The sequence below is a fragment of the Ochotona princeps genome, chromosome 22, assembly GCF_030435755.1.
Source record: "Ochotona princeps isolate mOchPri1 chromosome 22, mOchPri1.hap1, whole genome shotgun sequence".
NCBI lineage: Eukaryota > Metazoa > Chordata > Mammalia > Lagomorpha > Ochotonidae > Ochotona > Ochotona princeps.
In genome coordinates, this window is record NC_080853.1 from 35,225,249 (window position 1) to 35,249,207 (window position 23,959).

General features: G+C 50.8%; 1 protein-coding gene across 1 annotated transcript in view; it reads right to left on the reverse strand.

Annotated features, from left to right (window-relative positions):
* Nucleotides 1-2,767: 2,767 nt before the first annotated feature.
* CDS2 (CDP-diacylglycerol synthase 2) overlaps nucleotides 2,768-23,959 on the reverse strand; it is a 64,725-nt gene continuing 43,533 nt past the window's right edge. The window contains exons 2-13 of the mRNA XM_004593342.4: nucleotides 19,067-19,203; nucleotides 17,575-17,671; nucleotides 14,691-14,788; nucleotides 14,429-14,568; nucleotides 12,417-12,475; nucleotides 10,735-10,817; nucleotides 8,354-8,441; nucleotides 7,611-7,679; nucleotides 6,569-6,721; nucleotides 5,116-5,235; nucleotides 4,114-4,217; nucleotides 2,768-3,874 (exon numbers count right to left, since the gene is read on the reverse strand). Coding sequence (XP_004593399.1) covers nucleotides 3,742-3,874; nucleotides 4,114-4,217; nucleotides 5,116-5,235; nucleotides 6,569-6,721; nucleotides 7,611-7,679; nucleotides 8,354-8,441; nucleotides 10,735-10,817; nucleotides 12,417-12,475; nucleotides 14,429-14,568; nucleotides 14,691-14,788; nucleotides 17,575-17,671; nucleotides 19,067-19,203 — 1,281 coding nt within the window. The 3' untranslated portion in view covers nucleotides 2,768-3,741. The remainder of the gene's footprint in view (nucleotides 3,875-4,113; nucleotides 4,218-5,115; nucleotides 5,236-6,568; nucleotides 6,722-7,610; nucleotides 7,680-8,353; nucleotides 8,442-10,734; nucleotides 10,818-12,416; nucleotides 12,476-14,428; nucleotides 14,569-14,690; nucleotides 14,789-17,574; nucleotides 17,672-19,066; nucleotides 19,204-23,959) is intronic.

Genomic DNA, 23,959 nt, shown 5'->3' on the forward strand with positions numbered 1-23,959 from the left:
ATAAAATAAAATAAAATAAAACAAAATAAAAAACAAAACAATAAACATGAGCATGGCCTGGATTGCCTCAGAGGGTTTCAGTTTCAGAGTAAACCACAGATGCGCACTTCTTGGGCGCTGGCAGTGGGTGGCATGGACACACACAGGGAGTCCAGGTGCCCGAGACCAGGGGTGAGAGCTCACAGCATGGCGATCACACCAGGACCAGGGGTGAGAGCTCACAGCAGGGTGATCACACCAGGACCAAGGGCGAGAGCTTACAGCAGGGTAATCACAACAGGACCAGGGGTGAGAGCTCACAGCATGGTGATCACACCAGGACCAGGGGTGAGAGCTCACAGCAGGGTGATCACACCAGGACCAGGGGCGAGAGCTCACAGCAGGGTGATCACACCAGGACCAGGGGTGAGAGCTCACAGCATGGTGATCACACCAGGACCAGGGGCAAGAGCTCACAGCATGGCGATCACACCAGGACCAGGGGCGAGAGCTCACAGCAGGGTAATCACAACAGGACCAGGGGTGAGAGCTCACAGCATGGCGATCACACCAGGACCAGGGGTGAGAGCTCACAGCAGGGTGATCACACCAGGACCAGGGGTGAGAGCTCACAGCAGGGTGATCACACCAGGACCAGGGGCGAGAGCTCACAGCATGGTGATCACACCAGGACCAGGGGCGAGAGCTCACAGCATGGTGATCACACCAGGACCAGGGGTGAGAGCTCACAGCATGGCGATCACACCAGGACCAGGGGTGAGAGCTCACAGCAGGGTGATCACACCAGGACCAGGGGAGAGAGCTCGCAGCATGGTGATCACACAGGGACCAGGGGTGAGAGCTCACAGCAGGGTGATCACACCAGGACCAGGGGTGAGAGCTCACAGCAGGACGGTTACACTAGGACCAGGGGAAGAGCTCGCAACATGGTGATCACACAGGGACCAGGGGTGAGAGCTCACAGCAGGGTGAGCACACCAGGACCAGGGGCAAGAGCTCGCAGCAGGACAGTCACACCGGGACCAGGGGGAAGAGCTCGCAGCATGGCAATCACACAGGGACCAGGGGCAAGAGCTCGCAGCATGGCAGCCACACCGGGACCAGGGGCGACAGCATGCAGCAGGGGTGCTTCCACTGTGAGCCCCATCTCAGGGTTTCCATGCCTTAGCTCCCGATCTTAACCACCTGTGTGCTAACAGCAACTGCTGCTGCCTGAGCTCGAGGGAGGAATAGCACAGCAGTTCTGTGCATCGGCACTGTGTCCCCAGAAGCAAGGGGAGTAGGGACTTTTTGGTCCATGTCCTGCAGGTGCAACACAAGACACTCAATGAGTTCCAGCTCCAGCGGGAAGCTCTCTGCCTGCTAAGGAGCTCGGGTGGGCACCTGAAGAATCAAGCTCAACAGCTGCAGTGAGAAGCCTAGGACATGAGCTGGAGAACATGGGGGGCAGTACATGAATATGTGGCAAACATAAAACCATGCAAGGGATTAGATACTGACTCCAAGGAAAGGGAAAATACAGCATTTCGTTCACATTTTATTTCTGACCCACCCCGCCCCCATGAGTCTTTGAAAGCAAGGTATGCCATTCATTAGGATCCCCAAAGCTGTGATTGGTCAAACAGGGGAAACGGGCATTATGCTAAACTGATACGAGGTGGCATTGCCTTCCAGCTCTTGGGGGAAGCCCTCTTCCCCGCCAGGCCTTGGGGACAGAAAACAAACCCTGGCCCTGCTCTCATGCCTCCACTCTGGTACAGTAAACATCCAGCCCTGCCTCCCAGGATCCCCCAGGAACAACCAGAGCCTCACTGCTGCCACCAGGCTCCCTGGTTCCAAACGCAGCCCTACAGCTGCACCCCAGCTCAGCCCCGTCATTCAGGACCCACCGGATGCCACAGTGGAACACGACAGGTTGATACGTCACCCTTCTTGGTGATACAAGTTCCCTTTTCAGAAAACTGCCCTGGCACTCCTGAGCTGTCCGCAAAGACCCGCAGCTGCAATCCCGACCCACTTAGCAGGGGCCTGAGGCCCGTCCTCAGGGTCCCAAGGGCCCCCCGTGACATGAGCTTGCTCAGCTAGACTGGCAGAAGAGTGCAACTGGAAGCCAGCTCAGAAAATCAAGGGACGTCTCCTACATGAGCCACAGCAGTCATGTTCTGAAATGGGGCTTGGATCTAGAGAGAAAATTAAAGCCACAAGGCTGAAATGGAATCAAAGCTCAGGGGAAGAAAAGCTGCTTCAACTGCACACGTGAGGAGGGCAGATGTGGAAGCTGGAAATCTGCAAGGGCTGGGTCTCCACTGGAAGCCTGAGTGACGGGGGCTGGCCGCACACTTCCAGGGAGGGGAGCTTAACAACGTGACTTAGCCATGCATGAGCCCTGGGCACTGAGACAAGGCCAAGCCATCAGCCCTGGGCATGAAGTCATTAACACGTATGGCCACTAAGTTCCCACTCCTGCACTCCACTGCCCACTGGCCTGGCTGCATCTGCCTTCCCAGAGTCAATATCACCCCTGTTGTTAGGGAGGGGAGAAAATAAATCACAACTTCAACAAACAATGACAAAAGGTCCCCCCGGTCAAACACGAACTGCTTCTAGAGGGTCACATTGTCTAAGAAGTCGGCATTTGCTCTGCAGAAGGGTCGGTCGGGTGTGGTCCCCCCGTTTGAAGCAGGACTTGGCGGGTGCAGTGACGAGTGTGTGGCACAACCGAGATCAGTGGCACAAACAAGAGATCGAAGACACTCAAACACACAGAGACACACACACACACACACACACACACACACACACACACTCCGGCTCGGAGAAGCCCACCCACACACAACACAGCAGCTGTGAGCATGTCCTGGCAGAGGGCACACGGACAGCGGGCTGCCATCCCCTGCCCCACACAAAGCCCCGGAAGGGATTCAGCAGCAGCAAGTCTACAGGACTACGTGAACAGCGCCAACCAGGACTAGACAGTGAGCCAGGCCACCCTACAGGAGCCCCCTGGCCCCAGCCACAAGGGAGGGGGCTCAGGATAGCATGTTCTACTGCACGCACTTGAACTACTATAGTGTGGACTTGCTCCAGACAACTATAAATAATTTCTCGTGCTTTCTGAAAACAGTAAAAACTGAAACCTCCTTTTCATCTGTGATGAAGGTGAACATGTTATTTACACATAAAGCCGGGCTGACTTTGACCCTGCACGTGTCAGGGTGGACAGAAGGTTTGTCTGACGAGCAGGCCTCTGGCCCGCCGGCCGTGGCAGGCCACCTTCCCCTTGTTCCCAGGGCCCAGGGACTTGCTCCGGGGACTGCCAGGGAGGCTCAGGGACCACAGAGACATCACGACGAGCACGCTGAGCTGCAGGACATGGACTGACGCCCAGACTGCCTCAGCCTGGAGACAGCTCCGTTGAGAGGACCACAAGCAAACACCCTGAGCCACGCAGCACTGTCTTCCTGGGTGGTGAGTACCTGGTTGGTGCTTTTCTTTTTTTGTTTTAAATCCAAATGGTTTTCCTCCTGTGACTTCTTCCCAGCTTACAACCCAAATCCAGACAGACTGTATATACAGATTCTTAAACTCACAAATTAAAAATAAAAAACACCCTACAGGGGGAAGAGAGAGACAGAAGACAGTGAACTGAAGCCTTGTCAGTGCTTAAGTCCCACCAGCTGGCCTTGCCCTGGAGCCCTGCCCCTTGCTCAGTCCGGCTCCTGCGCCCCGCCAAGGCGGCCCCTACTTGTCCTCCATGGCAGCTGTCAGAAGCCCCTTGTCAGTCAGGTGGGACTTCAGTGTGTTGAAGATGTGGAGTTGTTGATCCGGCCGCAAGGTCAGGAACTGCTGGATCAGTTTGCTGGGGTTAGGGCCCCTGGAACAGAACACCAAGAAACAGCACTGAGTCGCGGCCTGGAGGCTCCTGGGGCCTGATTACTCACGTCTGCTCTGCTCTGGGGGGCATGGGATAGGGGGTGGGGAGGGCTGAGAACCCCCAGTGGCCACAAATGAAGACACATTCACTGCATTCACAGCTAAGAGATCTTCTCGGGGACGCAGGGAGATGAAGCTAGCCTGCTGGTACTGCCCCCAGGCTCCAGGGCACCAGGCTACCTGATGAAGCTGGCAATGTACACGTTGACAAAGGTGGCCATCAGATACTGGCAGTCAAAGCGATCCATGATGCCTCCATGGCCTGGAATGGTATTGGCAAAGTCCTGTAAAAGCAGAGAGCAGGGGCTGAGCCTGGTCTCGGCCTGCACACTCCCCAGGCTAAGCACCTACACCTCTGTGTCCAGCCACTGTTCCGAGTAGCTGAGGACAATGAAAACAAATACTGAATCTGATGCTGGGACTATTAACAGCCTCTGGCTATAATCTTATAAATTACAATAGGTTCTTTGGAAGAGAGGGGTCTTCAAAAACTAAATAGAAATGTATATTGTGAAAAACGCCAGGCCCAGTGCAGTGGCTCAACTGGCTAATCCTCCCCTTGCAAAAGTGCTAGGCTCCCATATCATCGCTAGTTTGTATCCTGGTTGCTCCACTAAGCATCCAGCTCCCTACTTATGGCCTGGGAAAACAGCAGAGGATGGCTCAAGTTCTTAGGCCCTTGCACCTACATGGGAGACCCAGAAGCAGCTCATGGCTCCCGGCTTTGGATCAGCTCAGCTCTGGCTGCTGCAGCCATTTGGGAGTGAAGCAACAGATGGAACAGATGTCTCTCCTTCTCTCTGTACATATACTTCTCCAATGGAAATAAGGATGGAAGGATGGGAGGACAGAAGGGGAGGGAGAGGAAGGGGAACAGGATAGGGGAGGATAAAGAGGGAGACCCAGACAAAGCTCCTGGCTTTGCAGTATTTAGGAAGTGAACCAGCAGGTGGAGGATCTCTCTGCCTCTTCACCTCTCTGCAACTATGCTAATCAAATAAGTAAAATAAGAAATCTCTTTTTTTAAAAAAAGAATGACATCTTTTCACTGCATCCAGCTCATTCAGTACATGGCTCACGCCCAGTGTGGACAGCCTGGAGTGCTGGAGGGGCGGCAGCTAGCAGGGGGCACCAGCAGACTGGCGGGCTGGAGAGAGGAGGTGGGGAAGCAGGGGCTCCTGCCTTGATCTTGAAGGCCCGCTTGAATCCACTTGCAAAGAAGCCTCCAAAGGGGCCAATGAGCGAGGCGAAGGTGGACAGGGCGATGCTGTGGATCTGGAAGGGGTACATCCGGACAGTTTTCTGCGGACAGAAGCGGAGGACAGTCAGCTCAACTTCGGCACAGGTTGGCAGAAACAACTTTTTACAGAATCGATTTACATACACTAAAAGTGTCTTCCCCATCCTCCGCTGATTTTTGTATATCACCAACATCTGGTTTTATGAAAGATAAAGATACGCTGTTGCAGCATGCTGAGTTGGTGGAAGGGTATTTAGAACATGCAGTCTTGCCGTGACTTCGCTGAAGCAGGGGATGATTTGGGTAACTGCGGGGGCTCTCTGGCACCCCACCAGCACCTGACTGAGGTGTCATGTGACGCCTGAAACCCAACCAGGAGCCATCTGCAGCCCCTGGGTCTGTCTCAAAATGGATCCCTTACTCCCGCCTGACTGTGTAACGCCAGGCACTGGCCACCTGGAAAACACCGCTTCCTTCAGTTACACAAATCTTCCCAATTGGACAATATCTCATTAAACAATACCAAAACATCACCTTAAAATTACCACAGAGCTTATGGGAAGAGAGTTTAAGCAGAAGCCTGTCAAACTCACAGTAGTAGGGACATTCCTTATAAAATTCTAATTTTCACTTGAAAGCCAAATCTTATCATGGGAACATTTACTGTCAGTTATTTTTGTTGTTGTTGTTGTTGAATGACAATCTCACTTTGTTGTTTTAAGGAAAATGTCTGCCAAGTAGTCTCATCTGAAAAACTCTGGTTTGTGAAAAAAAAAAAAAAAAACAAACAAACAAACAAAAAAAAAACTCTGGTTTGTTGGTTGCACTCAACCAAAAAGAAACACTGCAAGAAAAACACATGGAATTCAGCTCCTAAGTACTCCGCCCAGCCAGCGCCACACTTCGGTAGCCAACAGGAATGTTCTGCGCATGCCCTCCATGTCTATAAAGGTGTGTGCGTCGAGGTCAAGGGTTAGTTAACCAGCTGACAGTTTTACCAGACGCCCTCCGAGCGCGGTGAGTGTGGCATGAAGGCCCCACCACCTGCTGGTCCCGGACACCCTCAGAGCGCGGCGAGTGTGGCATAAGGGCTCCACCACCTGCGGGGCCCAGGGGAGCCGCTGCCTTAACTCAGGTCACCACTGCTTCTGTTCATTATGCTTCACATCAACAGACTTAAGAGGCAAATACGTCAGAGCATGAGGAGAAGAGTTCCGGCCACACAGACCCCACGGAGGGATTGCAGGATGGGCTCACACTGGAAGTGGCAGCTGTGTTTCCTGACCGTGCCTGGACCACACTCCTCCACCCTGGCTTACAGCTCTGGAGGGATGAAGCTCGTTTTTCAGAGGCAGGGTGACAGACGAGAGGCTCTTGGCAGTCCCTGGCACATACCCAGCCAATGACAGACTGGACCACCCCAGGAATGTTGTACTCCTGCAGCCGAAACAGGTCTGAGGGTTCACAGTCCACCGTGAAGCTGTTGGTGTCGTTGTTGTACTCCACAGGGCAGACGAAGCACCGGTACCCGGACATGATGTAGGAGAGCTGAGGAGGGAAGGAGGCAGGCAAGGAGGCAAGCTGTGCTACCCAGCCTGGACATAGGCACTTGGACCAGCCACATTCCCCATGGTGCCCCGAACCCTGCTAACTGCACACTACAGCCTAAATTAGAGGTTAATGCCTCACCACACAGGCATTCTACCTTAAAAAAAAAAACAACAAAAAAAAACAAAAAAAAAAACAACAAAAAAAAAAACAAAACAAAAACACAGGCTCATGATCCACTGAGCTCTCACCCACTCAGGCCCAAGCTCCAAAGCCGTGAAAGAGGGCCAGGAAACCCTCAAGAGATGAGCATCAGAAACCCAATGGGCTCTCCCCTCCCTACTTCAGGCCAGTCTGATCAGGGGCTCTTAACACAACTAGGGGAAGGCACAGCAAGAGGCAGCCAGGAAGGAGAAAGGGGACTGGCACCCAGTAGAAAGCTGGGAGAGGCCACACTAGGGACAGGCAGCAGCCAATAGGGCAGAGAGCTGTCCCGAGGCTCAGGAGCTCCCTGGAAAGCAGGAAGACAATCTGGGTTGGACTGCACAGGTACCACTCACCCTGACCTCGAACTATCAGATGCCTGACAAACACAGCACCTGCTGGGGACCGCCACAGCCAGGCGTCAGAGACTGAACCAGGTGCACATGGCCTCTGCTCCTCCCACTGCCCGGACCCTGCCTGCACATGGTGACAGAGGTAGCCAACCCTGCCAGCCCACTGAACCCACTGCAAAGCATGTCATGCTCAAACCCATCTTTGGGGTAGGGGCACCACCACTCAGCAAGAGTCCCTGACCTCGGGAGACACCCCTTGATGCCCATCCAGGCCTCTGAAGTTGGTGGGGACCTCTATCTACTCCCTGATCCCACTGGGAGCCATCACCTACCAGAAGGCCAAATACCACAGTAGCGAAGAAGCCCCCGATGAAGCCTTCCCACGTCTTCTTTGGGGACAGCTGTGCAGAAAGGGCAAATTCTCAGTGCAGACACTACAGCAACACTGGCTAACCAGTCACCTCCCTTTCTGAACCCTAAAACATGGGCTCCCTGGTCCCTGCCCTTGACCCTTCAGTTTGCCCTCCACTTCAATTGATCATACAAATTTACTATACTACAATACTGCATACTACTTAAACAATACATGAATCCAGATCAAAGCCCATCAAGGTGTGTCTATATAATCTGTAAAAAGATTTTAATTGCTGTTTCTCTCTCTCTCTCCTTTTTATTAAAAAAAAATAATGGCAATTGCTAAGCTATAGAGCTCTACAGTCACCACTGTCCATAAAGTACAAAGATCTGTGAAACTGCCTTGTCTCCTACGATCTTTGAATTGTTGATTTGTTATTTTAATAATAATTAGTATAAATTGTTATCTCCCATAATGTGATTCTCAAAAAAATATGTCTATTAATAAAGCACTATTGAAACAAAAAAAAAAAAAAAAAATAATGGCAAGTGTTTGTTTTTAGCTTTTCTCTTACAATTAATTGCCAGTCAATCACCAGGGTGACACAAAGACACAGCCACCAGGACAACACCAGCTAGGACAACCTCCTCCCACACTCCGGTCCCACCCACAGCTCTACTTGTTTGGAAAGTCACAGATCCCATGGGCCAATCCATTTACCTTGATGAGGGGTGTCCGGCCGAAGAAAAAGCCGAACATGTAGGCCATGATGTCATTACAGATCACACAAGAAATGGGGACAATGAACCTAGGAAATACACTAAGGTGAGGCTCAACCCCAACAAGACAACAATGCCTCCCAAGTCCACAGCACAATGCCGGTCACACATTCCAGCAACACAATCCATGGAATACTTATAACCCAGTAAGAAGTAAGCTATAAGGCCCTTGCATGGTGGTTCAGTTGGCTAATCCACTGCCTTGCAAGTGCCAGGAACTCACATGGATGCCAGTTGGTATCCTGGCTGCTCCACTTCCCATCCAGCTCCCTGACTGTGGCCTCCGAAAGCAATGGAGAATGGCCGAAAGTCTTGGGACCCTGCAACTGTGTGAGGGACCCAGAAGAAGATTCTGGCTCCTGGATTTGGATCAACAGCTCCAGCCATTGCAGCCATTTTGGGAGTGAACTAGCAAATGGAAGATCTTCCTCTCTGTCTCTCCTTCTCTTTGTGAATGTGTGTTTCCAATAAAAGTAAAATACTTTAAAAAAAAAAAAAAAAGATGTAAGAGAAGAAAATATCACACAAGCTGTACGGAGTGCTTGCTACGAAGTTGGCAGTCACATGTTTACTGAGTGACCGGTGAAAAAAGAGATGCCATTCTATCAAACGTCAGCTGCTCTTTCCATGGCAAAGGAATATGCAGACAAGTATAAACCGCACAGGAAAAGTAAAATGTTCTTTTGCCGATCGCTATCCTCTTTCCCAAAAATACTCACCTTAAGCCTTTCGAGTTTCTTGTCAAATCTCTACAATTCTAAACATATTTTAAGTCTAGTTCATAATTCATTGTTTGTACTCTTCATCACTAGCTCTATGAGGCTTACATTTCCCTAGGACAGACTGGGGGCAAAAATCCCAATTGGAACAGCTGGAATTCTTCCCCCATCCGCATCATGAAAGGGGCCATTCCCACACTTACACCGTATCTCTCCTCCCCTCACTCTGACATACGCTCCTCAACTGACTTAACACACACACCCCTTGAGCCCTGTCTCGCTCTGTCTTCAGAGGCAGGACCAGGAGCATCCGCGCCTTCCTCTATGATCCATCCCACCTCCCACCCCCATGGCATTCACTTTGTCAATGCTTCTAGCACAGACTCTGCTCTTAACTATAATTAACTTGTCTAGGTTTGAAAACTGGTAACTATAGGTCTTAATATTAGTCACTGCAGAACCAATTAGAGATGGGTCTGTAAAGATGGGGGCTTGACGCATGCCAACCTTAAGAAATACTCAACAAGGCACAGAGGAAGGCAAGGAGCCGGTGCCTCCCCAGACCATGATATTCGTTTTACACACATCTGCCTGTGCTGATACTGATCCACTTCCCAGAAGGCGTGCATTAGTGCATGCCAATGCTGAGGCCTGGAGACAGGCGCCACCTGGGGTCGGAACCACAATCCTGACACCCTCCCTCACACCTGCTCACAGAATCACCTAACTCCTTTAGGCAACCTGTTAAAATCACTTCCTATTAAAACCACTGGATTTCTACAATAAATCCTACTTGGCAATGGCATGTTACTTTTAAAAAAAAATTCATTTGAAAGACAGAATGACAGAGAGAAGGAAAGACACATAACCTCCTACCTGCTGGCTCGATCCCTAAATGGGCACAACGGCTGGGATGGGCAGGGCCAAGCCAACACCAGGGGCCAGGAACTCCATCCTGGATCCTATGTGCATGGCAGGGACTCAAGTACTTGAGCCATCACCTGCTGCTTCCAGGTGCAATAGCAGGAAGCTGGATGGAAACCCAGTAGCCAGGACATGAACAAGTGCTCCGATATGGAGGCAGGCTTCCCAAGCAGTAGTGTCACCCGCAGCACCACAGGATATTACTCTTCTGATTCACTATTCACTGCTATGACTTATTTAGAATGGCTTATCTGTAACTACAAAGGGGATCAGTTACCAATCTTGTCTTGCTCCTTACCATGAGGATGTTGTTAGATAACCCACTTGGTTGCTTTACTTTTGCCAAATGTGGAATCTACGCAACTTTCAACGTTCCTTTACAGTTACTAATCTGTTTTTTTTTCTTCATGACATTCAGTACCTTACATTTTGTTGGAAAACCACACTACTTCTTCAAAGTTTTTAAGCGTGTTGACATGGGGCACGGCCTTTGATTCTAAGCTTCTCCATGCCTACCAGTCTGGAACAGTGGTTCTCAGAGGCAGGTCCCGACCAGCAGCATCACCAGGAAGGCACCAGAAACACAAACTGAGGCCTCGGCCCAGCACTCTGGGAGCGCGCCACCCCCAGGCATGCTGAGGCGCCCCCGTTCTCAGCAGACCCCCTGCCAGGCACTCACCAGATCATTCCCTCAAACAGGTTGTGGATAACGAGATGTGACTGGGTTACAACAATCAGCAACGTCACATGCGTCCAGCCGAACTACAAAAGAAAAAAAAAGCCCTCAACCTACCACGCTTACTTCAGAAGTAACTTCAGAGAATAATTAATACCAAACAGGAAGTTGCTGAGAGACAAACAGCAAAAAAAATGCTTGCTTTTATGTCCAGCTTATTCCAAATAAAAGGTACAGAACAGGATTCTGGCAATAAAACTGTTAATAGTCCCGTCAAGGGCCCGATGCGATGGCCTAGTGGCTGAACCCTGGCCTTGTATCCGCCAGGATCCCATAGGGGCACCACCGGTTTGTGTCCCAGCTACTCCAATTTCCATCCCGTTCCCTGCTGTGGCCTGGGAAAGCAGCAGAGGATGGCCCAAGGCCTTGGGACCCTGCACACATGTGGGAGGCCCCAAGGAAGCTCCTGACTCCTGGCTTTAGATCGGCTCAGCTCCAGCTGTTGCAGCCAGTGAACCAGTGCACAGATCTTTGTCTCTCCTCTCTATGTATATCTGCCTTTCAAATTAAAAAAATAATAATAAATCTTTTTTAAAAAATTTATTTATTTTTATTGGAAAGCCAGATACTCAGAGAGAGGAGAGACAAGAGAGGAAGATCTCCCATTCACTGATTCACTCCCCAAGCAGTCTCAACGGCCAGAGCTGAGCCAATCCAAAGCCAGGAGCCAGGAGCCAGGAGCCTGTTCTGGGTCTCCCACACGGGTGCAGGGTCCCAAGGCTTTGGACTGTCCTCAACTACTTTCCCAGGCCACAAGCAGGGAGCTGAATGGGAAGCAGGGATGCTGGGATTAGAACCAGTGCCCATATGGGATCCTGGTACATGCAAGTCAAGGACTTCAGCCACTAGACTACCGTGCTAGGCCCAAAATAGATGTTTTTTTAAAAAAAAGAATCCCATCAAAAGCAGTTACCAGGACAGGCGGTGAGCCTGCAGGTTAAGACGCTGGTTGATACAGGCCTGCGTTCACATCAGAGTACCTGGGTTCAGCAGCCAGCTCTGGATCCTGACTTGAGTTTCCCGCGAATGCAGACCCTGGGAGGCTGCTGTTGGTGGCCCAGGTCCGTGGGCCTCCACCATTCGCTGGGCAGACCCAGACTGAGTTCCTACACTTGGCTTCAGCTGGCTCAACTCAAGCCCTAAGCAGGCATTCTCAGAGTGAACCAGGGGATGGGAGCTCTGTCTGCTTCTCCAGTAAACAGAGTAGAGGCTCCATGGCCCACAAGGGGGCAGGCCCACCCATGTGCTCAAGGCCCGAGTACTGTTCCCTTTCTTGGTCTTTACAGAGCACGTGGGGCACTCAAAGGGGACAGTCTCAAGGTGAGGCAGGGAAACACCCGAAAAGGTACCAGGCAGGACACCTGTGGGTAGTATCTCACATATTAGCTCACCCACACCCGCACCCAGGATCCGAGTGCACAGACTCGGATCTACACAAGCGACTGGGCCTGGGAAGATGCAGTCGCCAACCCTGAACAGGAAGCCCTCCTCCATGCTCTAGGTTCCTGCTGCACACAGACAGACACCCTGCATCCCAGAGGTCCCACTGACTGCAGAAAGCATGAAAGGCCTTGGCGTGTCTGCGGGGTCTCAGACAAACCGGCCCTCCTGCCATGCTGCCTCACCATGTAGAACTGCAGCCGGTAATGCTTCTTGACCAGGCTCAGCACGAACATGCAGAAACCTAGTTTTGGGAGGGAGGGAAGAAAAAAATAGGAAAAAAAAAAAAAACCACACATGACATTTCATCTTTATCTTATCCTGCTCTTCCATTACCTGTGATAAGTGGTCCCTTCACGTCTCCACAGCAGCAAACTAGAGCACAATTTCAAAGCTGGAGCAGAAAAGCTAACTATTTGGATGAACAGTCAGAGCGGAAAAACTGACTCCTTCAAGACAATAAAGGTAGGGTCACACTGAGGTGCAGTGGGCTGAGCTGCTGCCTGTGCGGCTGGCAGCCCATGTCGGAGCACCAAAGTCTCGGCTGCTCCGGTTCCCATCCAGCTCCCTGCTAACGTGCCTGGGAGAGCAGACGATGGGCTGAATACCTGGGCTCCTTCTACCCAATGGAAGACACAGTCAAGCTGCCGGCTGCTGACTTCATCTGGCTCTGCCTTAACTCCACAGCCATTGGGGAATGCACCAGGTCTCATCCTCTGCCCCTTGGCATTTCAAACAAATTAAAACCTCACTTTAAAAGGACAACAAAGGAAAATGCTGTTTTATCACCTTGTAGCTCACACTCGGTTTGCTGATAGCAGTGCTTTGCTCCTAAAGCAGGGGCCAGCGCCCAGACAGATCAGCTGTTGGTCTTTCTGCAATCTTACCAGGACAGTCGGCCCAGCCATCTATCTCCCCGTCCGTCCGTCCTTCCATCCACCCTCCCACCCATCCATCCATGCAGCCATCCATGTCTGTAGCTGTTTTTGTGCTACTGTGGCAGAGCTGAGCGCCTACAACAGAGACCCAAGGTCCCTCACACCTAAAATGTTTACCATCTAAAAAAAGCTCACCAGCCCTAGATCTTGAGACCAGGCCTGGGAAGGACTCAGAATACAAGGGGCTCAAGACCACCCTGAGTGTGTTTCACTGACCCAGACAGACCATGGCAGAAAAAAAGGCGGCAGCTCCACCTCACAAGAAAGAGGAGGCGGCCAGCCCCTGGTGTTAGGGAGCCGCGACAGCAGGCCTGACCTGCAGTGGGCATGGCGCTGCCCCAAACCTGAGGCCTGCTCTCACATATTCCACTGCAGGCGCATGGCAGGGAGGCAACACTATAGAGCCAGGTGCTGTTCACACCAAGGACCACCACAGGGTGGGCCAAACACAGGTGAAGGCAAACATCTCCAGTGCTTCTAACAGGCTTTGAAGACAGCAATGAAAACCCACAGCACTATTACAGGGAGTCTAAAACCTTAGCTGACTTTATATTAATGTTATTACTTAACTATCTGGAAAGATAAATAAATAAACATGGGGGGAAGCTAATTTCCTTGCTGAGACTGCAAAACTTTTTAAAAATAGATTTACTAATTTCTTATTGGAAAGGAAGATTTACAGAGAGGAGAGACCAAGAGAAAGATCTTCCATCTGCTGGTTCACTTCCCAGCCAGAGCTGAGCCAATCCTCCAGGTCTCCCACATGGGTGCAGGGTCCCAAAGCCTTGAGCCGTCCTCTATTGCTTTCCCAGGCCACAGGCAGGGAGCTGGATGGGAATTGGAGCAGCCACGATATGAACCGGCGCCTATATGGGATCCTGGTGCATGCAAGGCGAGGACTTTAGCCAGTAGGCTACCGCGCCAGGCCCCATTCAAACTTGTTAAATCTAAATATGGTAAAATTCCCTAGGCTGTAATGTCCCTTCAAGGCAGTCACCTAAACACAGCAAGTTCCTGCATGACACAGCAAAATCTCCGCAGTCAGGCCACGGCCATGCTCTGCTGTCCTCCTGGGGAGGGCACAGACTGCAGCCCCCACAGCACACAACCCCCTCCATCCCAACTTAGTAAACAGCCATGCTGCTCAACCTTACATGGCCTCCGCTCCGCTCCCTCTGGGAGCTAGAGCCTATGCCTGACCCAGGAGCCCCCCACTCCCATGGCCAGTCACAGGGGAACACGACACACAAGCGGCCCACCTGTCAGGTAGAGAGTGAAGGAGATGAAGCGATGGTATTTGCTGAGGATCCGCAAAGGCTCCTCTCTCTGGACCAGCGTGAAGAAGTAATCTGTGACAGTCTCGCCGTAGAAGAAGTAGTTGACACACAGCAGGAAGTACCTGCAAGTAGAGCCGGGTCTCACGGGTGTTGCGCGAGCCTGCAGTGACCTCTCCTGGTCCCTCCCAGTCTCTCTGCGGACACCTGCCGCAAAGCACCCCACCCATATCCCCAAAGCGCTTACCAGCTGAGGGTTCTGAACCAGGGCAGGTCATAGGAGTGGTAGACGTTGTAGCCAATAGTGATTATCTCATGGAAACACTTAATCTGAACACACATGACCTGCAAGACACAGCATCAGACACTCACTGCCTGCCCAGTTACCATGAGTTTACAAACCAGCAGCTCACAGGCAGTCAAGAAAAGCCTAAGAAAAGCCTCACTCCCACAGTTCTGCCCCTTGTGTTACAGACAGTGGATCCAACTTCTTACAATAAAATACATGCTTCCTATTTTTTTTTTGAAAGGCAGAGCTACACAGAGAGATGCAGTGACAGGGAAAGAGCAAAGAGTGAAATCTTCCATATACTGGCTTACTCCCCAAAGACCACAAAAGTCAGGGCTGAGCCAGGCTGATGCCAGGAGCTTCATCCATCTTCGACATGAGTGCAGGGGCTCCAGGGCCATCCTCTGCTGCTTGCCCCAGGTACATCAGGCGGGAGCATCCGGAAATAAACCCTGGCACATTTGGGATGCGATGGTCACTGACTGATGCGTAGTGAACCTTTAAGTGTACATACATATTTCTTTGAGGAGTATAGAGACAGAAAGCTATCTGCCTTCTACTAGCTCACTCCCCAGATGTCAACAACGGCCAGGGTTGTGCCAGGTCTCAGCCACAAACCAAGACCTCCATCCAGACTTCCCAAGTGAGTTGTAGGGACCACGGTATTTGAGTCATCATCCGCTGCCCCCCAGTTGTGTTGGCAAGAAGCTGGACAAGAAGCAGAGGTGGGACTGAATTCCAGGCATTGATACCAGATGCTAGTATCCTACACAGAAGTTTGAACTTGCTGCTCCACAATGCCTGCCTGCACCCCCTCAATTAACTTTTTATCCCAGAACCTCCCACGGTTCAAACAATCTCTTCCTCTTCTAAACGAATTTAAATGCTTGAAAATCCCACACTGTCTGGCCGCAGGTTCAGCTGTGTATAGTCTGACTTATCTAGGAGAGTGAGCAGACTGAGAGCAACTAGAACCGGCACAGATCTAAGCCCTGGAAGCAGGCCTCACAAAAACAAAACCAAACTAGAAGCAGTGCGCAGACACAGCCAGGGCTGTAAACAGCAAGAATCATAAACTGGGGCCCAGAGAGATGGCTTAGGGCTGAATCCTCGCCTTGCAAGAGCCGGGATCCCAAATGGACACAGGTTCGTGTTCCAGCTGCTCCACTTCCTAGACAGTTCCCTACTTGAGACCTGGGAAAGCAGTGGAGGATGGACCAAATCCTTGGGACCCTGTACCTGTGTGGGAGACTAGGAAGAAGCTCCTGGCTCTGGATCAGCTTAGCTCTAGCCATTGCAGCCATTTGGAGAGTGAACCAGAGGGGGAAGATCTCTGTCTCTCCTTCTCTTTGTAAATCTGTCTTTCCAATAAAAATAAATAAATCTTAAAAAACTAAGGGGGCAGGTGTTAGTCCAGCAGTTAAGATTTCTACATCTTACGCCTGGCGTGGTAGCCTAGTAGCTAAAGTTCTCGCCGTGCATGTGCCTGGATCCCATATGGGCACTGGTTCGTATCCTGGCAGCTCCACTCCCCATCCAGCTCGCTGCTTGCAGCCTGAGAAAACAGCAGAGGACAGTCCAAAGCCTTGGGACCCTGCACCCACGTGGGAGACCCAGAAAATGCTCCTGGCTCCTGATTTTGGATTGGCTCAGCTCTGGCCATTGCAGCCACTTGGGGAGTGAGCCAGCAGATGGAAGATTTTTCTGTCTCTCCTCTCTGTAGATCTGACTTTCCAATAAAATAAATAAATCTTTAAAAAAAGAAAAAATTAGATCTACATTCTGCACCACAATGTCTTCGTGACTTCAACTCCTGACTCCAGCATCTGGCTCCAGCTTCCTGCTGTTGCAGACTTGGGAATGCAAAAGTGATGGTTCAAGTGATGGGGTTCCTGACACACATGTGGGAGACTCCAAACTTATTTCTCAGATCCAACTTTAGCCCAGCCCAGCCCTGCCTGTTATGAAATGTTAGGGCTGAGCTACTGGGTGTAGGCACATTCTGGTACACATTCTGTTTCTCTGCTTCTTCAATAAACTTTCAAAGAAATGTGAAGAAATCTTTAACCACAAACAACTGGCAGCTGCTGGCAGCTGAAAGGTCAGGGTACAGCTGTTCTAGGCAGAAGTGCTCTGAGGAGCCTTGATTCCCCACTAGCTCCCAACCAACTCAGTCAGTGCCTGCATACAAGAGAGCCTGGCATGAAGGGGTGGTTCAGACACTGCTGGGGACACCCACATCCCAAGAGCCTGCGTTCAAGTACTAGTTCCGGGCCCGGTGTGATGGCCTAGCAGCTTAAGTCCTTGCCTTGAATGCGCCTGGACCGGTTCTAATGGGAACTGGTTCTAATCCTGGCTGCTCTGTTTCACATCCAGCTCCCTGCTTGTGGCCTGGAAAAACAGTCGAGGACAGCCCAAAGCCTGGGGACCCTGCACCTGCATGGGAGACCTGGAGGAAGTTCCTGGCTCCAGGTTGGCGCAGCACCAACCATTGCGGTCACTTGGGGAGTGAATGAATGGATGCAAGATCTTCCTCTCTGTCTCTCCTCCTCTCAGTATATCTAACTTCGCAATAAAAATAAATCCAGTACCAGTTCTGCTTCCAATTCCAGCTCCTTGCTAACATGCACCCTGGGAGGCGGCAGAGGATGACTCAGGTAGCTGAGCCCCTGCCACCCAAGTGGGAGATCTGGGTGGTCTGGCTCAGTTGGGCCTACCACAAGTACTCGAGGAATGAACCAGCGGATCTAAGATCTCCACAGGCTTCTCCCTCTGTCCATCAGCCTTTCAAATTCAGTGAAAATAAATCCTTACAACAAAATTGTATAAAAGTGGCACTTACAATCATCATTAAAACCATTGGTCCCAGGTAGATGATGATGAAGAAGAACGCAATCATGGCCAGAGTCAGGATGCCTCTCACCCACCAGTTCTTCCATCTGGTTAGAGCACAGGGAGGAAAGACAACACGGGTTAGGGTCCTGAAAGAATCCAAATTCAACCCGCCAGGCCCAGGTCTCCCCTCAGAGATTGGAAGGCCTTGCATTCTGTGCTTTCCAGAGCCCCGGTCACTCTCAAGGAGGCAGCAGCCACGTGCTGGTGGCAACAGGGCCCCTCACGCCCGGGCCTCATCTACAACCAGATGAGCAGGGGCCCCGCGGACTGCGGAACACTCAGCTGAAGGCCCAAGGCAGGTGTCAGACAAAACATCAGGTAAGCCAACGCCAGGGAAACGCAGTGCCCTCTGCTCCTGTGTTTGCCTGATCAAACTGAGCATGCTTCCTGGAGCACAATCCTGCCCTGCACAGCACCCCCGGGGGAAGGAGACGAAGCAATGACAACGACCACTATCACAGACACACCACATCTGTAAGAACTTCACATACCCTGTGTCACTCAAGCCCTAACCCCACCAGCTTTACACAGACCGATGCCATCCACCTGGCCCATGATGAAGCTGGGACTGATGTGCTGGGGTCTGGCCCTTAGCCACTGCACAACACAGCCTTTCGGGGAGCAAGGCAGGAGGCACACAGATGAAGTGTTGGGGCCTTGTGAGTTGTGTTGTCTATCTACCCAGAGAGCTGCTGTTAGGAGGACCGGCTTCTCAATGGCCAAAAGCTTTTCCTTTCAGGGACCAATGTTGTAGCAAAGTGGGTCAAACTGTTGTTTGTCATGCTAAGAGTGCCAACCACTCCGATCCAGGTCCCTGCTAACGTACTCCAGATGACCCAAATACCGGGGCCCCTGCCATCCAAGTTAGAGACCGGAACAGTTGCAGGTTCCTGGCTTCAGCTTAGCCCAGGCCTTGGATTTTGTGGTCATCTAGGGTTTGAACCAGTGAATCAAAGATTCTCTCTTTTCTTTTCTTTGTCTCTCTTACTCACTCAGCCTTTCAAATTAATAATCTTAAAAAAAAAATTTCTCCTAGTTTCACCTAAGCTGAAGTATTTCCCAATGTATCCAAGAGAATTTAAAGAATTACTCATCATGAAAGTATCTGGGAGCGGGAAAACTAATCTTGTAGCCAAAAATTCAGGCCGCCAGCAAAAAGCAGTTTGCCTCTTAGTCACCAACACAAGCTCAAGTTTCGGCAGTATGCCACGCCTGCCAACCTCGTCCATTCCTTCCTTGGTCCCCACTCTTCCTCCTCCTTGGCCTGCCCAGAGCACCCTTCCAGGGCCAGCTCCCTCCGGGAGGGGCTGCCCCCCCAATCCTGGCCACCCTCTGTGCTGTCACTGCCAAGCACCAGGTGACAGCAGTGGGGTCCAGCAGGGAAGCAGGCACCCTGTCCCCTCTCTTCACAAGCCTGCAGACTTCGCCAAGCTGGTTACCTGGAGGACAGGTTGGAAAGGGCCCTGTTGAGGACCTCCGGAGTGTCGTCTGCCGGCGCTGGTGGGGGAGCCAGCTCCGCTCGACTCTCACTGTCTGACGCGGTCTCTCCATCGATCTTCGCTTCAGACTCCGACTCCTACAGGAAAGAAGCACAAGGAGGAAAGGCCAAACACGCTCAGGAGAGCACTGGGCATCACGTGGCTGACACCTGGCCGAGGATGCGGCACAGCCGGGTAACAGGACACGGATGCACAAGGTCGCGGTGCGCTCTACTGGGAGGTCTGTCCGCTTATCACCAGCCTCGTCTGGGAGGAGGGCTCAGTCCAGAACCTAACAAGCAGGCTGTGACTGTTTTTGCCAGTGCTGATCCCTGAGCTGGCCCTGCCCAGGGATTTCAGGCTTATCCCATCAAGGCTGGCTGAAGGGTTCCAGGAAGGGCCATCCAGCTTGGAAAACTCCCCACACGCACCTAAATCGGGCAGTGCACAGCCCCTGCTCCACACAGCACGCTACAGATGCTCAGTACCTCCAAAGTGGCCAGTGTCCCCGCCTAGGCTCTCAGGAATAGCCGGTGTATGGGCCATCACCAACACCCCCCCAAGTCCACAGTGTCACTTCCAGACATCACAAGAGCACCCTGTGTAAAGGCAGTCACACTTAACAGCCTACCTCTGCCAACGCCCGATCGTGGGGCCTGTCCTTCCCCTGCCACCATGCCTGGCCATCAGCAGATACCACGAAGCCCCTCATAGAGCTGCCAGCCAGACTCTAGCCACGAACGAAGCTTCTGCAGAAGCTCACCTGGCTGCAGCCTGGGGAGACAGACTGAAACCAGGCCAGCCAACAACTCTTCACCCAAAGGCCCAAGGAAAGGCTATTCTGAATCCCAATTTGTGCTTGGAAATGTATCCCCCTTGGGGGATTCTGAACAGATGCAGTGTGAGGCGGTGGGGAGGAAATAAAACCACTTAGTACTGCAGTAACAGCCTACCAGGTGTGTGCACAGCCCTCCAGTGTAAAGGGGTAATTGTAATTGTAAAAGTGCCTGTACTCCTGGAAGTCTGGAATCTCCAAAGAGACACCTGCACCCTGTTACGAGAAAAAGCCCCTGCTTCCTGAAACACCAGGAGGCAGACAGGAGATAGGGAGAATCTTGGAGTTTTTGGATTTACAGGAAAGACAGCTAGCTACTTCGAGGCATGCAGTTTTATTACTCTGCATTGAAGTGATACGATCAGGACCCCAAGCCTATACACTGTAAATTCCTGTCACATGCTTTCTGTTTTGTGCCACTGTTAGCCCCTCATCATGTACTTGCTCACTGTCACATAACTTTTGAATCTCTTATTATAAAAACCCCACGATTATTTCGCTCAAGGTGCTTCTTGCTTATGGCAAGAGGCTGCCCCTTGACTAGAAATTAAAATCATCTCACTTGTCCTGGAGTCTCGCTTAGATTCACTGAACCCCAACAACCAGCGCCCAACTTTTGGGGTTTCATGAAAGACGGTGAAACCAAAAGGAAATCAGAACAATCAGGTAAGCAAACTTTTGGGATTTTATTTAAGAAGATAAATTTTAGATAAAGGCAGCGAAACCGAAAGAGGAAAAGAATGCTTGAAAGCAAACTCTCGGAATCTCATTTAAAATAGGAATTTCGGGCCCAAGACAATAGCGTAGCAGTTAAGGTCCTCGCCTTGAACACCTGGGATCCCATATGGACGCCGGTTCTAATCCCGGCAGCTCCACTTCCCATCCATCTCCCTGCTTGTGGCCTGGGAAAGCAGTCGAGGACGGCCCAAAGTCTTGGGACCCTGCACCCACGTGGGAGACCTGGAAGAGGTTCCTGGTTCCCGGCTTCGGATCGGCGCGCACCGGCCCGTTGTGGCTCACTTGGGGAGTGAATCATTGGACGGAAGATCTTCCTCTCTGTTTCTCCTCCTCTCTGTATTTCCGGCTTTCCAATAATAATAGTAATAAAATCTTTAAAAAAAAAGATTTATTTACTTTTATTACAAAGTCAGATGTACAGAGAGGAAGAGAGAAAGATCTTCTGTCCAATGGTTCACTCCCCAAGCAGCTGCAGCGGCTGGTGCTGAGCCAATCCAAAGCAAGGAACCAGGAGTTTCTTCTGAGTCTCCCACGTGGGTGCAGGGTCCCAATGCATTGGGCTGTCCTCAACTGCTTTCCCAGGCCACAAGCAGGGAGCTGGATGGAAAGTGGAGCTGCCGGGATTAGAACCGGCGTCCATATGGGATCCCGGGGCTTTCAAGGCGAGGACTTTAGCCGCTAGGCCACGCCGCCGGGCCCAAAAGTAAATAAATCTTTAAAAAAATATATGGACTTGATATTCACTCATTTCATCGGCCCTACAGCCACTGCAGTCACACTCAAACGCAGAAACGGAGCTGCCTTCTTTGAAGGAAGAGGGAAAGTTAAGACCATATCAATCAGTAGATGAACTGGTTTGTCCACCTTCAACAATCAAAGTGAATTCAGCCCAAGGGCAGGATGGAAGAAGACCTCTTGCAGCCAAACAGCTCTAGAGTAAAGCAAAGCCTGACAGTAATGGAATAGGGACAAAGAAACAGTAAAAGTTGGATGTTTGCAATTCTGTTAATGTGTCCAGGTTACGTCTTTTACGAATATTTTATAACGCTGAGGAAACTGGAATACAGGTCTTCGGTTTAAGGGATGGATTTCACGGTAACGACCATTTTTTTCCTCCCTAGGTTTTGATTCAAATTGGGTTATGGTGACTTTTCATTTGATAATTTCTAGTGGACCATGCCACCACCAAGCTGGGTTATTAAAAACTCCTTAAGAAATCCTAGGTTGGGGCCCGGCGGCGTGGCCTAGCGGCTAAAGTCCTCGCCTTGAATGTCCCGGGATCCCATATGGGCGCCAGTTCTAATCCCGGCAGCCCCACTTCCCATCCAGCTCCCTGCTTGTGGCCTGGGAAAGCAGACCAGGACCGCCCAAAGCTTTGGGACCCTGCACCCACGTGGGAGAATGGAAGAGGTTCCTGGTTCCCGGCTTCGGATCGGCGCGCACCGGCCCGTTGTGGCTCACTTGGGGAGTGAATCATTGGACGGAAGATCTTCCTCTCTGTCTCTCCTCTCTGTATATCTGACTTTGTAATAAAAATAAGTCTTTTAAAAAAAAAAAAAAGAAATCCTAGGTTGGGGCCTGGCGGCGTGGCCGAGCGGCTAAAGTCCTCGCCTTGAACGCCCTGGGATCCCATATGGGCGCCGGTTCTAATCCCGGCTGTTCCACTTCCCATCCCGCTCCCTGCTTGTGGCCTGGGAAAGCAGTTGAGGACAGCCCAATGCATTGGGACCCTGCACCCGCGTGGGAGACCCAGAGGAGGTTCCTGGTTCCCGGCTTCGGATCGGCGCGCACCGGCTGTTGCGGCTCACTTGGGGAGTGAATCATCGGACGGAAGATCTTCCTCTCTGTCTCTCCTCCTCTCTGTATATCTTTGTAATAAAATAAATAAATCTTAAAAAAAAAAAAAATCCTAGGTTGGGCCCGGCGCGGTGGCCTGGCAGCTAAAGTCCTCGCCTTGAACACGCCAGGATCCCATATGGGCGCTGGTTCTAATCCCAGCGGCTCTGCTTCCCATCCAGCTCCCTGCTTGTGGCCTGGGAAAGCAATTGAGGATGGCACAAAGCCTTGGGTTCCTGCACCCATGTGGGAGAGCCGGAGGAAGTTCCAGGCTCCTGGCTTCGGACTGGCACAGCACTGGCCATTGCACTCACTTGGGGAGTGAATCATCGGACGGAAGATCTTCCTCTCTGTCTTTCCTCTCTGTATATCTGCCTTTCCAATAAAAAATGAATAAATCTTTAAAAACAAAAAAAGAAATCCTAGGTTTGTATGATATGATTTTACTTGTGCCCTGCAACATTTTGGAGGCCCCAGTCAGAGAGCAGTGACCAGAACCTGGCTTGGTATTCTGGGGAGGCCACCATGGTGATTGACACGGCCCTAGCAGCCAAGCCAGGAAGCCTGGTTCGCAGGATTTGCACTGACCTTTACTCAAAGGTACAATCTAATCAGCTTCTTTTTTTTTTTTTTTTTTAAGATTTATTTATTACAAAGTCAAATATACAGAGAGGAGGAGAGACAGAGAGGAAAAGAGGAAAGAGGTTTCCAGATTGTGTGTAGTGGCCTCTTATCTGGACTTGTCTGGACTTTGTCTGTCTTGATGTCTGTCTTTTTGTTAAAACTGATTCTACATGCATGGCATGCAGATGAAACTGCTAATTAGAGCTCTATATTGACAGCTCCCTAGGATGAACAGGTAATTTGCATAAAAAGAGATGTCATATTCAGTAAGGTTGTTTGGCTTCAATGCCTCCTGAGACTTAGCAAGGAATGATCTCACAATAAATTTCAGGATTATATCACTATTCCAGCTAGAGTTACTTTAAGAAAATCTCAAAACTGTTACTCTGAATTACTGTCTGTGTTCGCTGGTAAGAAAATGTTATACTTTTTGTTTATTGTGAACTAGCTTTTCAAGTTTTCTGTAACAGAAAAAATATTTAAAAAGGTAAATGTGCTTGTTTGTACAATCCATATGTCATCTTGGTACAATTAAAAAATTCAGGTTGGGCAAAAGTAAAAGACTACTTGGGTTTTTGGAATAACAGGTGGCTCTTCTTGTTGTTTTATGGTCCAGCCACAATTGTTTTGAGATCTGATTATGTAAACCCTTTCCTGTAATCAGTTTATTTGAGCATCAACATTTTAATATACTTTCAAAGAACTCAGGAAGGCTATAGCTTCATATGGAATGCATGCTGCCTTTACCAGAGGGTTATTAGAACACTTAGCTACTCAATTCCGCATGATTCCATAGGTCTGGGAAAATTTAGCCAAAATGG